The sequence below is a fragment of the Penicillium taxi genome (genome assembly GCF_028828555.1).
Source record: "Penicillium taxi strain IBT 34144 chromosome Unknown utg000003l_segment0_segment0, whole genome shotgun sequence".
Classification (NCBI taxonomy): domain Eukaryota; kingdom Fungi; phylum Ascomycota; class Eurotiomycetes; order Eurotiales; family Aspergillaceae; genus Penicillium; species Penicillium taxi.
In genome coordinates this window covers 2,614,641-2,628,030 of record NW_026643205.1, presented here as the reverse complement: position 1 = coordinate 2,628,030, position 13,390 = coordinate 2,614,641, and the positions used below count along the sequence as shown (strand labels likewise).

General features: G+C 47.3%; 5 protein-coding genes across 5 annotated transcripts; 2 read left to right on the top strand and 3 right to left on the bottom strand.

Moving 5' to 3' along the window:
- Positions 1 to 787: 787 nt before the first annotated feature.
- Positions 788 to 1,837, top strand: N7495_004429 (uncharacterized protein; the record flags this gene model as incomplete). The annotated part of the gene is made up of 1 exon (XM_057207080.1): positions 788 to 1,837. One exon carries the CDS (start codon positions 788 to 790, stop codon positions 1,835 to 1,837), a length of 1,050 nt encoding a protein of 349 aa, XP_057064760.1.
- Positions 1,838 to 2,401: 564 nt separating this feature from the next.
- On the bottom strand, positions 2,402 to 6,277 carry N7495_004428 (C2 domain protein; the record flags this gene model as incomplete). The annotated part of the gene is made up of 5 exons (XM_057207079.1): positions 2,402 to 3,835; positions 3,901 to 5,388; positions 5,441 to 5,815; positions 5,864 to 5,899; positions 5,954 to 6,277. 5 exons carry the CDS (start codon positions 6,275 to 6,277, stop codon positions 2,402 to 2,404), a joined length of 3,657 nt encoding a protein of 1,218 aa, XP_057064759.1.
- Positions 6,278 to 7,471: 1,194 nt separating this feature from the next.
- On the top strand, positions 7,472 to 8,395 carry N7495_004427 (uncharacterized protein; the record flags this gene model as incomplete). Its single annotated transcript, XM_057207078.1, has 2 exons — positions 7,472 to 7,607; positions 7,674 to 8,395. The coding sequence occupies 2 exons, from the start codon at positions 7,472 to 7,474 to the stop codon at positions 8,393 to 8,395; spliced, it is 858 nt and encodes a 285-aa protein (XP_057064758.1).
- A 116-nt stretch (positions 8,396 to 8,511) lies between these two features.
- Positions 8,512 to 10,297, bottom strand: N7495_004426 (uncharacterized protein; the record flags this gene model as incomplete). The annotated part of the gene is made up of 2 exons (XM_057207077.1): positions 8,512 to 9,666; positions 9,719 to 10,297. 2 exons carry the CDS (start codon positions 10,295 to 10,297, stop codon positions 8,512 to 8,514), a joined length of 1,734 nt encoding a protein of 577 aa, XP_057064757.1.
- Positions 10,298 to 11,402: 1,105 nt separating this feature from the next.
- Positions 11,403 to 12,587, bottom strand: N7495_004425 (putative diaminopropionate ammonia-lyase; the record flags this gene model as incomplete). The annotated part of the gene is made up of 1 exon (XM_057207076.1): positions 11,403 to 12,587. The coding sequence occupies one exon, from the start codon at positions 12,585 to 12,587 to the stop codon at positions 11,403 to 11,405; it is 1,185 nt and encodes a 394-aa protein (XP_057064756.1).
- Between the last annotated feature and the right edge of the window lie 803 nt (positions 12,588 to 13,390).

Here is a 13,390-nt window from a genome sequence, read left to right as displayed (position 1 = left end):
AAGCGCGGCCCACGCGAGCATGGACGAATTGGCGTTTTCATGAAAACTTTAAATTTTTCGATTGATACGCGTAATGCGGAGCCTTAGGCTATATTTACTCAGAATTGGAAGCAGCGAATCATAGATAAATGTTGGAAGATTGAACTTATGTAATGCTGACCTGAACTAAAGCGGCATACTAAACCGGAAGGATGTGCTATAATATCGGATGAAACTGGCTCGTGATAAGTAGGACCTGCATATGGGTCGGATACTTGAAATTAAAGTGGAAATTGGCATCTGTGCCCTAGTGGGGTCACATCCCGATCTTTTTATAGAACAACCTCCTGTTCGAACATGTCCTTTATTATTTTCTATTTTCTATTTTTTATTTTCTAATTTCTAGTTTTCCTACAATTCCCACGTGAATTCCAATATTACTGTATCACTACGAATTTGCCCCATTTTTCCCATTTTTATTACATATTTTCCATATTAAATTAGACATAGAATGAATCCAGGCCGATCTCTTTCCCCCACCGGGCGGGATGTGGCGTCAATAGTTGCTTAAACCTTTGGACAAAATGTTTTTTTTTCTTTTAAATCCTGAAGATCCAAATAAATGATAATGCTCTTATTTCTCAGTTTCCCTCTTTCCATCCATGCCATATCACTCTGTACCTAGTTAAAAAGGTACAGGTTATATCAAGGTTGAACACCAAACTCAGTCACGTTGCATGCAAGCGCCGACTGGAACTATTATTAGTGTCGACCCCGCCACTGATATTATATTTCCCTCTTCCACGCCATGCTCGATGCGATGACACCCTTCCATCCTTCGGATGTCAAACAGTCCTTCTCTACAATGTCCTGTCTCTCAACACCAGATCCACGAGTATCACGACCAAAACTCACCCTGCAAACCTCCTCTCTCCCACGCACCTTTGGCACCTCCACAACAAGCCTATCTCTATCCTTCACAGCGGCACCAGGTGCCTCGCCCACAGTCCGCAACACATTTAAAAACGCCTACGATGTCGCATCTCCTTCATCCGCAACAGCCTCTCCCAAGGGCACTAGCGTCCACTTCAATAATAGCAACAATAATAACAACAATACAAGGCTTATCTCCCCCTACATTCCTCACCCGGGGCAACCAAAGCATAATTCCCTCTCCAACACAAACAATACACACCGCAGCAGTCCATACCAACTGCCTCTAGGAGTACGGAGTATCCTGCGCAACTCCCCGCTGGAAATCGGACCCCGGCGACGCTCCGGCTCCATCTCCGCAGGAGCTAGCGTGCCAGGAACACGCCGAGTGTTCTTCCCAGCCAAGAAACAAGTTAGCTACAGACTGCCACTGGAAGAGGAGATCCGCACAGAGCGCTATACGGCCCACCATCTCGATCTGGTGCACGAAAACGAACAAGAGGCCGAGGCTGTGCAGCAGACCAAGGCAGATGCACGTGCGGGAGATCCACCGGCCGATCCCGCTGATTTCGAGAACGATTCCGACGCACAGTCTACTTCGTCTGGCGATGACGCTAGCGCTGACGAAGATGTTTCGGGCTCGACTCTTTCAAAACATGAAAGGAAGAAGCGGCGGACTGTGGGTATTCAGCGTCAGGTGCGGGCCGTTGCTCTGTTAGATGGTTTCGGCGCCGCTGATCCTTCTTACAATAACCAAACTTCTTTCCCTCAAACACCTCGTGTTAAGCGGCGGAGAGAGTGGAAGTGGACTCTTGGTCCTATCGAGACTGAGAAGGTTGTTGAGAATTGTCCTGACAGTGGTTATTCTGATACGCCCATACAAGGTATCCCTACCGTGGACGAGCCTCATGTCACTGATCAATGACTTGCACTTGCCCTGACCCTAGCTTCTGGGGCTGGGAGCCTAGAGATTACGAGATATTCCATGACTTGTCTTTTTTTTTTTTTTTTTTTCGTCTACTGCATAGCTATTTTTACTTTTTGACGAATTATGCTTTTGTCCCATAGAGGGCGATGGTGGGGACTTTTTTTACATTAGCGGTTTTCTTCTTTTTTTCCATCCCGCTTACTGTGGCGGGCTTTACTTTTCCCTATCAATTTCTCACATGTTTTACATTGCATTTGCCCCTCGTTTCTTTCTGATGTACGGTGGATATTCCATACGGAGTATAATCATTGTCTCGTGTCATCTTGGCAGGTGATGAGAGTTGCATATGGTCATCACCAACTTTTGAAAGGTGTAGGCTAGTGGATAGTCTAGAACAATATCCACGTCCAAGGCTTTTTTTTTAATCTAATAATATCTTATGTATTTATTTACTTGCTTGCTATTTACCTAGTAAGCACGAAAGGCTTCGGAAATTTTATCCGGTGGATTGCTAAAATAACATCATAATACATGCCCCATAACTCTTAACTAAACAATTTATCAAGTCTCCGTCTCAATATCGGGCTCACGACCCGTCAAATCCCCAGCCCCAATCTTCTTCTTAAGCTTTCTAAGCGCGAACTTGGCTTCATTCTTTGCAAAAAGTGCATTGCGTGCAGGACGCCACTGCATCATCCCCCGCTCCTGTCGCTGCTCAGTACGTTTGTTCGCTTTGCTTGACATGCTGCCGCTAGCCATCGACGAGGATGCACCTGCACTGCCTCCACTAAAGGTCGACAGTCGGGGGGATGACAGTTCCGACTCCTCAGTGGAGTCGTCAGTGTCGTCATATTCGCCCTCATAATGTCCAGCTGGCGAGTTCGCCGCGCTGGTAGACAAGCCATGTAATGGCGGTGGTGTGATAGGATCATGGGCCGGTTTGTCTTTGCCAGGTTCTGCGATCTTTCGACCTTTTCCATCCGTGTAGGCGCGCGGATCTTGTCCGAATGCACCGCTCCAATCTGTGCCTTCGCGATCGATCCAGCGGCGGCGTTCAGAGGGATCGGCTTGCTTGAGCACGTCGCGGCCGTCGATGAGAGACTGTTCGTGCTTGGCTTGCACCTCTTCTGGAATATCGATTGAGACAGTGCGAGTTCGCACGCCTTCTGCCATGCAGGCTTCCCATGTCTCGAAGGTCTCACGCGAGTCGTTGTCCACGACAAACTGCTCGTGCGACTCGTCAATGCCCGGCGAGAACTTACATCGGAACTGAAGTCGGCCAACCTCCTCTAGGTCCTGGAGGCCTGGAACTTCCTTTGCACGCCAGTTTTCTTCTGTGATGTAGTTTTGCGTCAGGCGGGCTCCGGCCTTGGTAGTCCAGATCGGGATGTCGATTTCGGTTTCTTCGTTGTCAACCAGATGCTGCAGCCACACGATTGCGTACGCGGCTGCGCCCCGCTTGCCCTTGATGTGGAACTCGAAGATAACCGGTGAGCGATACCGATGCTTCACTGGCATGCGGAGGGCATCGCGGAAGCTCTCATCTGATGTATCGTAGACTAAATCGTTGCCTTCTAGCTGGCACGAGCGGCGAGAGAGTTTGTTTGTGCTGCCACCAGTGCGCAGCTTGATCTTTGCCACTCGACCATAGTTCTTTGCAACAACCTTCTCCCCTTGGAACTCGAATGTTCCAACATCCCAGCCAAGCATGTTGGGAGGCAGCTTGGTCTCGACGTGTCGGAGCAAAACGGAGATACGGACTCGACCAAAGCCAATACCTCCGTCAAGCGGATACCATCGAGTGACTTGGGAGCTTGTCTGGAAGAGATCCGATATCTTGATTGGGACAACGCCCAGGATGGGGTCGTGCTCGCGGTAACGTTGATCACGTACAGTGACTGTTACAACGGCGGACCTCCAGTCACGGACAAAGCGTTCAGTCCCAGCATTGAAGATTGGCTTAGAGCTAACGGCTTTCGCTCTTGTGCGGTAGACCTAAGAAATCACGATTAGTTAACGGCCTTGAAATAGCTGTTATCGTATTGGCAACCGGTACATACCAATTGATCATTAATCATGATCTTGCAATAACTGGTAGGCAAGTTACCACCTTCTTCCTCTGTGTTCTCTCCGAATGGTTTCGCCGGCTCATATTCCTTGCCCTTGCGGTTTCCATCGCTTCCCTTGATATTTTCAAGCTGGAGGTTCACGATCTGGTGCACGACGACATGAAGAATTCCACTGGGCCAGAGAGGGTCAGGCGGGGTGTGTGCAACAGCGTCCTCTTCGTCGTTATTGATAACGCCCTTATCATCCTCAAATGTGGGGTTACCCTTTAGATTCTCAGGGAGATCATGCTGCTTGCCATCTGTGCGCAGCTCGGGTCGCAGCTTTGGCTTTCCAAAGTATCCGACTTCCCAGTGCAATTGACCTGGCATTTCACTGCCTTCGTCCAGCCCTTGCAGTTTCGAGATCTGCGGATACATACGCCCCGGGTGCTGGAGCATCTCCCGAATAGGGAGTTCCACCTTCCCGACAATGTCGTCCGCAGTGTTGCGGTCCGAGTCCCAGAGCTCGACGCTCAAGTTCTCATTCGCTTTGATCAGCTCGGGCGTTACCAGAAGTGCTGCAGTCTCCTCCCAGATTGGATTCAGGTCATCACAGATGACTCGAGTACAATACATGGGCTTTCCATATTTTGAGAAGGAGAGGTTGATATATGGGTCACTACCACCACCGTCGCTGCCGCGGCGATCTTGCTTGCTCAGACCGATGGCACGATGAATTCGAATCCACATGACTCCTAGAGCAGAAGTATCCTTGTCAATATCATCGCCCGACAGCATCATGCCGAGATCCATTGTCATGGACTTCGGCGCGGCAAACATAGAGCAGGCAGTGCTAATGGCATAGTTGACAAAGTTTGAGATCAAAGGAAGGTTAAGAACGTTGATCCCCGTCTTGAACATGGGCATGCAGCCAGCTCGCACATGTGGAATGCCCACCAAGGTAAATGTGACTTCCTTCATGAACGGTGGCTCGGGTGTCATTTGGAAACGAAGACGGACTGTACCAACGAGCTCAGTCAGTTCAACAAATATGGGAAAGGGCACACCGAACAAGCCCCGGATGCCTAGATAAAACACCATCTGCATATGCATGTTTCGTGCCTTGGAAGAAGCACTCTGACCGGATGGTTTGGCGTGGTAAGCAAAAGCGGCCTCCATATTGTAATAACTGCCTCCCTCTTCGGCAGCAGCAGCTTCCTGGGGGTCTTTGTTACGCATGTTCTCCTCGTGAATGTTGTCCTTGAGGTTCTGGACATGATCATCTGGGAGAGAACGCATGCTCAGAATACGGAGGGCATTGTTACCCTGGTCAATTTCTGCAATTCGGACATTCTCGACAACCGTGGGTGCTGATGCTTGCATAATGTCTTCAATTGTATCGGCAATGGGCGCCAGCATCTCTGGGTTCATAAGGCCCCATACAACGCTGAGAAAAGAGTTCATCCACTCCACTGACTCTGGTAGGAGGTTTGCAGTAGCCTGGAATATAGTTAATAGTTGTAAGTATGTAACTTTTGACTCTAGAACGCACTGTTTTCCCACGAAGTTCCTCACTACTCCATTCCATATCCTTCCCACTTCGTATAATCTCGTGCATCCAGAGCCACACACCACTCGTAATGCATGCAGCAAGGGGAATGAGCCCCCATAGAGGGCTGCCAAAAAACTTTCCGAATACTATGATGGCAATTGGTATACCAATACATACTCCTATGGCTTGCTTTTCCAGATGATCGTACATAGGTTGAAATGTGACCGTTGGTGTAGGATGGAAGAGAATATTTGTCTTCTCTCCACGAATAGGGACATCTGACGTTGTGCCATCCGCAATAGGATCTGGGGGTGCTGTGATGTCCTGTTTCTCCTTATACTCAGGTAGAGGTTGATCGTGGCTTGTTTTAATGTCCTTGATTTTTTTAGCCTTGCGCAATACCATTTGTATGGATAAACTTACGGTTGATCTTCCAAGATTTGCATTAGGGACGCTCAGCTGTACTAATGTCAGTTCAGAGCTTGATTCTGTGTTCTTGGTGAATCCACGTACCTTTGGGTTTTTGGCAGCTTCCATCGCCGACTGATCTAGATCCTGCACGCCTATTTCCTTGCCAGTGACAGGATCGGTAACGTTATGGATCTTATCCTTGGGGACTTTGTGAGATTTATGAGAGGTCACGCCCTTTTCCTTTGTCGCTTGTAGAATTCTATTTTGCTCTTCCTCGTCAATCAAGAGGTCTCGCTCTTTCTTCTCCTTGTCGAGATTGTCAATAAACTTCTGGACCGTCGGAATGGGATTAGCACCACTCCAGTGACCTCCCATATGCTGCTGCCTGGGAGACGCATTCCCGACCGGCCTGGTGGATGAACTCATCCTGACTGAGTAGTATGTTCAAGTCGAAAGCTGCGATGCAGTAGTAGATCGGGACTACGGACTATGGAGTAAAGAAGAAGTACCGACAAAATGGGCACATTCACAGAAGCCCTTTATGATTGAATATAGGAAATGAATCAATTGAAAAGTGGAAATAAACGAGAAGTGTAAAGACAAGAGTTGTAATGTTAAAGCAGCTCCGGAACTACGTCATCGGTACAACCTGGTAAATCTGATGACGCCAATGTCAATCTATGCCACAGATCTCGTATGAATCGGTAAATGATCGTCCTTTGCCTAGCGCTCGCTCCTTACAGACCCTGGTTTCGTGACAACGAATTGAAATCCTAGGTTTTGCCCAGCTCTATAACAGCACATCCAGGCTCTTTCGGTAATCAAACTTACTGTAAATAAGAACTTACTGAATATCTTGCTTAGTTTAATGGACGTCGTCACGTCTGGCTTCGACATGATGTCACCACTCTAGGACTGATTTTAGCAGTTTGGTATCTGATATATGAACATCGTTCATCTCTGGACCGAAAATGAACACTCTACCTAACCTGCACGACCAATTATCTCGACCTCAGCAGATCTATCTACCTGTCTACACGGTAGGAAGACGTACATTATAGTACGTAGATCGGGTTCATAGTAGGTCTTGGTCTTCCGCTGACCTTCCAAGGTTCATAAATGATAAACTTGATACCTAGGTAGACGGTACTTGAGTACATCAAATCTCCAAGGTTGGTGTAGTGTACTGCTTTCCAGTCAATATTCCTCTTGGACATGGGAGTGTATTTAACCATCCACATAGCTCCAATACGTGCAAAATGAAGTCCAGAACATTTGACTTCTGAAAATGATCAACATTGAATTGAAAGGAAGTTAGCATTAAATGCCATAAGTAGCTTCACGTATTTCCCGCCGCTTTTAAGAGAGCAGAGTCCGAGTCGATTTCGGGTAAAAGCGGCGGGGATGATTACTAAATCAGAAAGGGAAAGCCAAGAAATGGTAAAGGTAGCTTGTACAGTTCGATGGTTGTAGTCAACGACAGCGGATATTGATATTCTTATCGCCATTTGTTTCCCACGAACCGAACCTCATCTACATCGCAAGATAGCTTTCCTTGAACCCCCCACAGTTTTACAGCCTTAATCTCTCCCATTTCCCTCCCAACAGCTTCATTCTAAAATGTCAACCGCCGAAGAATCACCGGCTCAGCGAGCCGCCCGCCAGCGCCGTGAGCGTCGCGAGGCCAAGATCAGAGAAGGAGGTTTAGCACGCCTGGACAAGATCAGCAGTCTTAACGGTCGTACTCCACTGGCCGGTATGAATCGACACCCCTCCTATGATCTACCAGGATCAACCTAAGCTAACTTGAACCTCGTACCAGCTCGCGAAGATGCACCCTCCCCATCCCCTCAACCGGTAGCAATCTCTCCATCTCCATCCCCACTGCCAGAGAACCTACCATCGCCATTCCAACCTCAACAGCCAGCAGACTTCCCAGCAGACTTCCAGGCACAGCAGGATGCTATCCGCGCTCTGCTTCGACAGGGCATGCCTGGCCCAGACCAAGATGAACAATCCCCCGAGATGGAGGACCCAACTCTCAAACTCCTGAATTCTCTCTTGGGCGCTATGCCCGGCGACCCCAATGCGCCTCCACCCCCGCCCGGCGCCGCAGGCGACATGCCCGCTCCGGCCCTCAACCCGGCAGCTATCGCCTCAGCTCTCGGCGTGCCTCCATTCCTTGCAAATATGCTGGGTGGAGGAGCCCAACCGACTGAGGCGGAGCAAAGATCCCTGCGTATCTGGAAGGGTCTACACATCATCTTTGCACTCGGAGTAGCATTCTATCTGGTGTTTATCATCGGGGCTTCAGTTGCACTGTTCGGAAATCCGCCTCCTAAGCCTTCCACGGTCCAGAATCCTTTCATGATCTTTGTCACGGGCGAGTTACTACTTACTGGAGGCAGAGTACTTCTTGGTGCTAAGCAGAGTGGACTGGGGATAGCAGTTAAGGTCTTTAAAGATATTGTCCAAGATGGCAGTCTTGTTATCTTTGTATTGGGGCTTGGGAGCTGGTACAATGGCGAGTGGCAGGGCTACTAGAGTGGACTTGCATATCTTAAAATTAGCAAAATAAATATCATGGAAGATCTGAGTTGGCTAAGGCTAGAAATATTATTGTATTATTTATTCATACCATCCAGATTGGCTTCATAAAATCATTGAGTGGATGCTTCTAGATATCGCTGGAATGGCAGAATGGCGCATTTGAGGACATTCATCGCCGAAGCATCCAGGCCCCAATCCCCTACCCACTGGCTCATACGCGCACCATTTTTGAAATGTTCCGAAAGATGATTCGCTCGAACAGTCCAAGTAAACAATGAAATATCACAGAACCCACACCGACTCTGAATATTAGCACCAGAGCCTCTCCATGCATCAAGATCAGCAACAGGGCTCTGGACGCAGCCGTGAAACTTGCGCAGATGCTGCCACAAGTGATCTTTCCGGCTAAACGATCGCTCTGCCAGGGGCTTTGTAGAGCAAAACTGGAATTCATGTTCATCCCAGTGTGCTGAATTCGGGAACGAAATGCCACAGAAACTGCAATCTGCCATGTGAGAACCCCACGATTCTCGCAGTTCGCTTGGGTTTGGAGTGCAGATCCAAGTGTCAAATGGAAGGTGGACACTCTTTTCATGTCGTGACCAGTCATGTCGTTTCCTGAACGATTTTGTGCAGAAAGTGCATTGATATAGGTTGTCTTCTCCAGAGTATTTCTGCTTTCGTTGCCGTCGATGTCGGGGTGTCTCGGATGAGAGTGGAAACGGTAATGCCATTTCTCCAGACTGATGACTCCATGCTGAGCATATGCTATCAGAGGTCTCTGATGCTTGACTCCCAAAGCTGGATACGGAGGAGGTTAGATGTGGAGAGGTTTCGTCGAAATTGAACAGATCTATGGTGGACTCGTCGAAGGGGAAAAGATCCATGGCTGTATCTATGGCGTCTTGGATCGTAGATTCAAGGACAGGCTCATCATCCGGTGGTGACACCTGCCACCTCTCAATTGGTGACATCGTGTCTAGCGTACTCCTGACAAGAGGTGATCCAGCGCGATGGCGAGATCTGGAAGGCAAGTTCGACATGTGAAGTTTCTGCTTCTGTCGTCGGCGAGCATTCGCAAACCATATTGAAATACGCTTTTGAGAGAAGCCGGTTTCCTCTGAAAGCTGAAATTTTTGATCCTCGGTTGGATATGGATGCTCTTGATTTTGGTGGAACCACTCACGCAAAATCCTAGCTCCTTTTCTGATAAACTGCGTAGATTCTTTCCTCTCTTCCAATTGAACAGGGATCATAGGTTCATGCTAATACAGATTCAGTTTGTGGTCATGGGAAATATCGATATCAGGAACGTACGGAATCTTCGGCATGTTCTAGTAGGCCATGCAAATGGCCTAGAACTGGAGTAAACGTTTCAAAACCACTAGGAAGGCGTTTTTCTCCTTTTGCCAAACTGCATTCCCGAAAAAGTGCCACACAGCTCGCGCAAGAGGTCACTGGATTTGGATTTGCCGATGTAGTGCGCAAAACCAGACACTGAAGGCGATATCTGCGGCAATGACTGCAGGGCACAGATGGAAAGTAGGCACCGTCTAGCCACTGGGAGATTTTGGCAATACTCGGTGAAGATTGGTGAGGCACATTAGGGAAAGTATCTCCTGTATTAATTTCAACTGATTCTATCGGGAATTCAGCAGTATGGAGGGCTGAGTGAGTAGATATCTCAGAAGGAACGAAGGACTGGGAATCAAATCCCGTCCCTTGAGGGTTTTCTGGGGTTGGAAGCTCTGATGTGCAAAAGTAGAAGTCATCCAAGGCACTGAAGGTGAGGGCATGTTCATCTTGCAGCCAGTCATCGCATACATTATCTTCAAGCATATTCTGCTGTGATTCTGATGGCGGGGCATCGGAGCTGAATGGTTGATGTGAGCTCATGCTGGATTCCAAAGACTGACTCTCTCAATCACAATTCACGGAATTATTACATTAAAATTTAAGTTTATGCAACCTCCTGAATCAAATATCTAGAAACAAGAGCTCGATGTGACGCCTTCCATATACATGATTAGTCATCGTGACTAGGCATGTGAAAAAAAAAAAGACATGACTGTCGACCCCGGCAGGACTCGAACCTGCAATCTCAGGTTTAGGAAACCTGCGCCTTAACCATTAGGCCACGAGGCCAGTGTATAAAGACATCTCGCAAATTTAATTAAATTGAGCCTCATCAAATTTCACCCATGAGGAAGTCAAGATAAGCATTGTTCTGAATACTTAAAAGGAATCATTCACCACATTCCCTGCAGTCGTGGAAAATCTGACGTCATCAAGTAGTCTAGCTAATGATGGCTGACCAGGTGTCCCGGGGCTTATGTGCAGCCAGCTATCTGGAACTAGTCAAACTGTCCTGGCACCTGTAATTATTCATTCTTAGCAAATTTGAGCAAAATATCTTCTGGAATTCTTAGGTCTATCCGCGGAACTCACATGGCTCAATTTATGAGGAAAGGCCTACTACAAATGCTGCAACATCACTAGAAGCGTCAAAAAGATTTGAGTCATAAGAAACAAAAATATCAGCTTGATGATACAAAGAAGCCCAAAGGTCGGATGGCGATTGCGCCTGTCAGAGATTGATGACAGCAACAGCAAACTAATGAGGGAATGTTCTAGAGGTGACAAAGCTATTCACGGACGTCGTGGATACCTTCATCAACTCCAACCCTCAGATCGCCGCTCTAGTTTGGGGCGGCATGAAAACAGCTATCAGAACTTCCAGCAATGTTACGTCCTAATTAACCTAGATAACTCGTATGATTATGGATATAGGAAAGTCATGCCCAACGTACCAGCAATTTGGTCAGCTTCATCCTAGAGGGCCTAATCTGAGAAGAATTGATATGACCACTCCAGGGCTGCTGCAACGAGCTAGATACTTATAAAATCAAAACCAACTTGTTTCATTTACAATTCACTATATATAATAAATGAGATAATTAGCCACTCTTTGAGCCTCTTTTATTCATGTTGATTTGCCGTCTTAAATTCTGACTAGGTTTTTTAATATGTATTCTTGTGGCTTGCCTCCAATAATTCCATTGCGACTGGAAGCATCCATAGATGATTGACAGGGTACCTGATACTCTCGCGGCCCTTCTGTGCTCAGGAGAACAATCACTGAGTTCTCATTGATGACTTGTGATCTCTCTGTAGCCATAGCTATGCGACGGAGTGCAGCCAACGACGCACCACCACAAGGACCAGAAGCCACAGAGTTTGATGCCAGATACTGTACAGCGTTATGACTTTCATTAGAAGATACCATCACACAAGCATCGATAAGCCGCTGAAGATCAGGCCATGCCATAGATGAGACAGTACCACAGTTCATGCCATCCATGATGGTAGTTGAAGTCTGGACTGGTGTGGGCTTCCCAGCTCGGAGACTGGATAAAAGACAAGGCGCAGAATCGGGTTCAACGGCAACAACTGACACACCTCGAGACTTGCAATGCCTTGTGACAGCAAGTGCAAGACTACCAACACCAACCGGTGTTACCACCATACTAGCAGCCAAGTCAAGCTGGGAGAGCTGTTCCTCAACTTCTTTCATCATGGTCGAATACCCTTCCACAATCCATGCAGGGACATCCTCGTATCCATCAAAAGCGGTATCCTGGATCAAAAGTACGCCCTTGTCCTTTGCATACTCCCACGCTTCTTGAACTGCATCGTCATATGTGCCTTGAAAAACCGACACAAGCGCCCCCTCTGAAGCAATCAAATCACGTGTAGACTCATTCATCGATCGAGGCACAAATATCTGGGCCCTAATTTCAAGTAGCCTGGCCATATAAGCAACTGCTCGACCATGATTACCTTCTGTAGCCGTGACGAGTGAGATCGAGTTCGCTTTCGCTTGTGATGCGAGCTTTTCTAGGGAATTTTCATCTGACGAGAATCCAAGATGCCGCGCAACTGCTCGGAAGCAACCCCATGAAGCACCGAGGACTTTGAACGACGGTAAACCAAATCGGTTGCTTTCATCTTTAACGAAGACTGCTTGAACGCATAATTCGGCTGCAAATCTTGGCAGAGATACGAGCGGCGTTGGGGCATAGTTAGGGAGGGATTTGTGGAATTCCACAACACCCGATGCGGGAGCATATTTACAGTGCTCTCTTGAAGCAGCGGCGTTAAAATATATTGAATCCGTTGATGACATCCTCTCGAGGTTAAATCCAAAGTTAAAGACCGGGGGGTTAGTAGTATCTCCCCTACTGTCAGGGCACCGTGTAGTTCTTGTAGTCCACCCAATGGAGCCTTCCGCGGACATCTGGAGATTCCCGTTGACGTTAAAAACGCCTTCTGATAACATTATCTGAACCCATCACCCCCAGCAACCCACACCATGAATAAGGATAATCGTTGATTTGACATCGGAACAAGAAATTTAGAACTCAAATCAAGTCAAATTTGCTTAAATGCCAGGTTTCTCTCTAAATCATACTTTGTACGGCTTCACCGGAAAACACCGGAAAAACAATACTCCTAAATGGATAAAAGTTCCCCACTTTCCACGCTAATCAATACAAAGTACGTCCGTTTTCAAGATATGAAATTATGTTTGTAAGTAGACAGTGTCATGGAATACTCAATCGCTCATTACATGAATTCTGCCAGCTTGATTTCTTTCTTCATTATATAATTTTTTCATTTTCAGCCTGTTTAAGAAATCTGAAAAGCCTCAATGGGAGTGATTCATCCAAGAGGTCTGCGGGAATACTGCCATATAAACTCCGAATATTCTTGCGTAGGCTTTGCTCCAAAGGCTGTAGATAGTATTGCCATATTCCAAGTTTCAATCTAAGTTATGGAGATCTACACCGACACAGGTTATGCTCAGATCCAGGATCATTTTTTTTGTTCTTCTGAAACCCTTCGGCAAAGGCAGTTTCAAGAGTCCTTCATGTCTGAAGAGAAGAAAGATCAAAACTGGGTCGGCTGAAATTTGGCTTTCTGGATCGA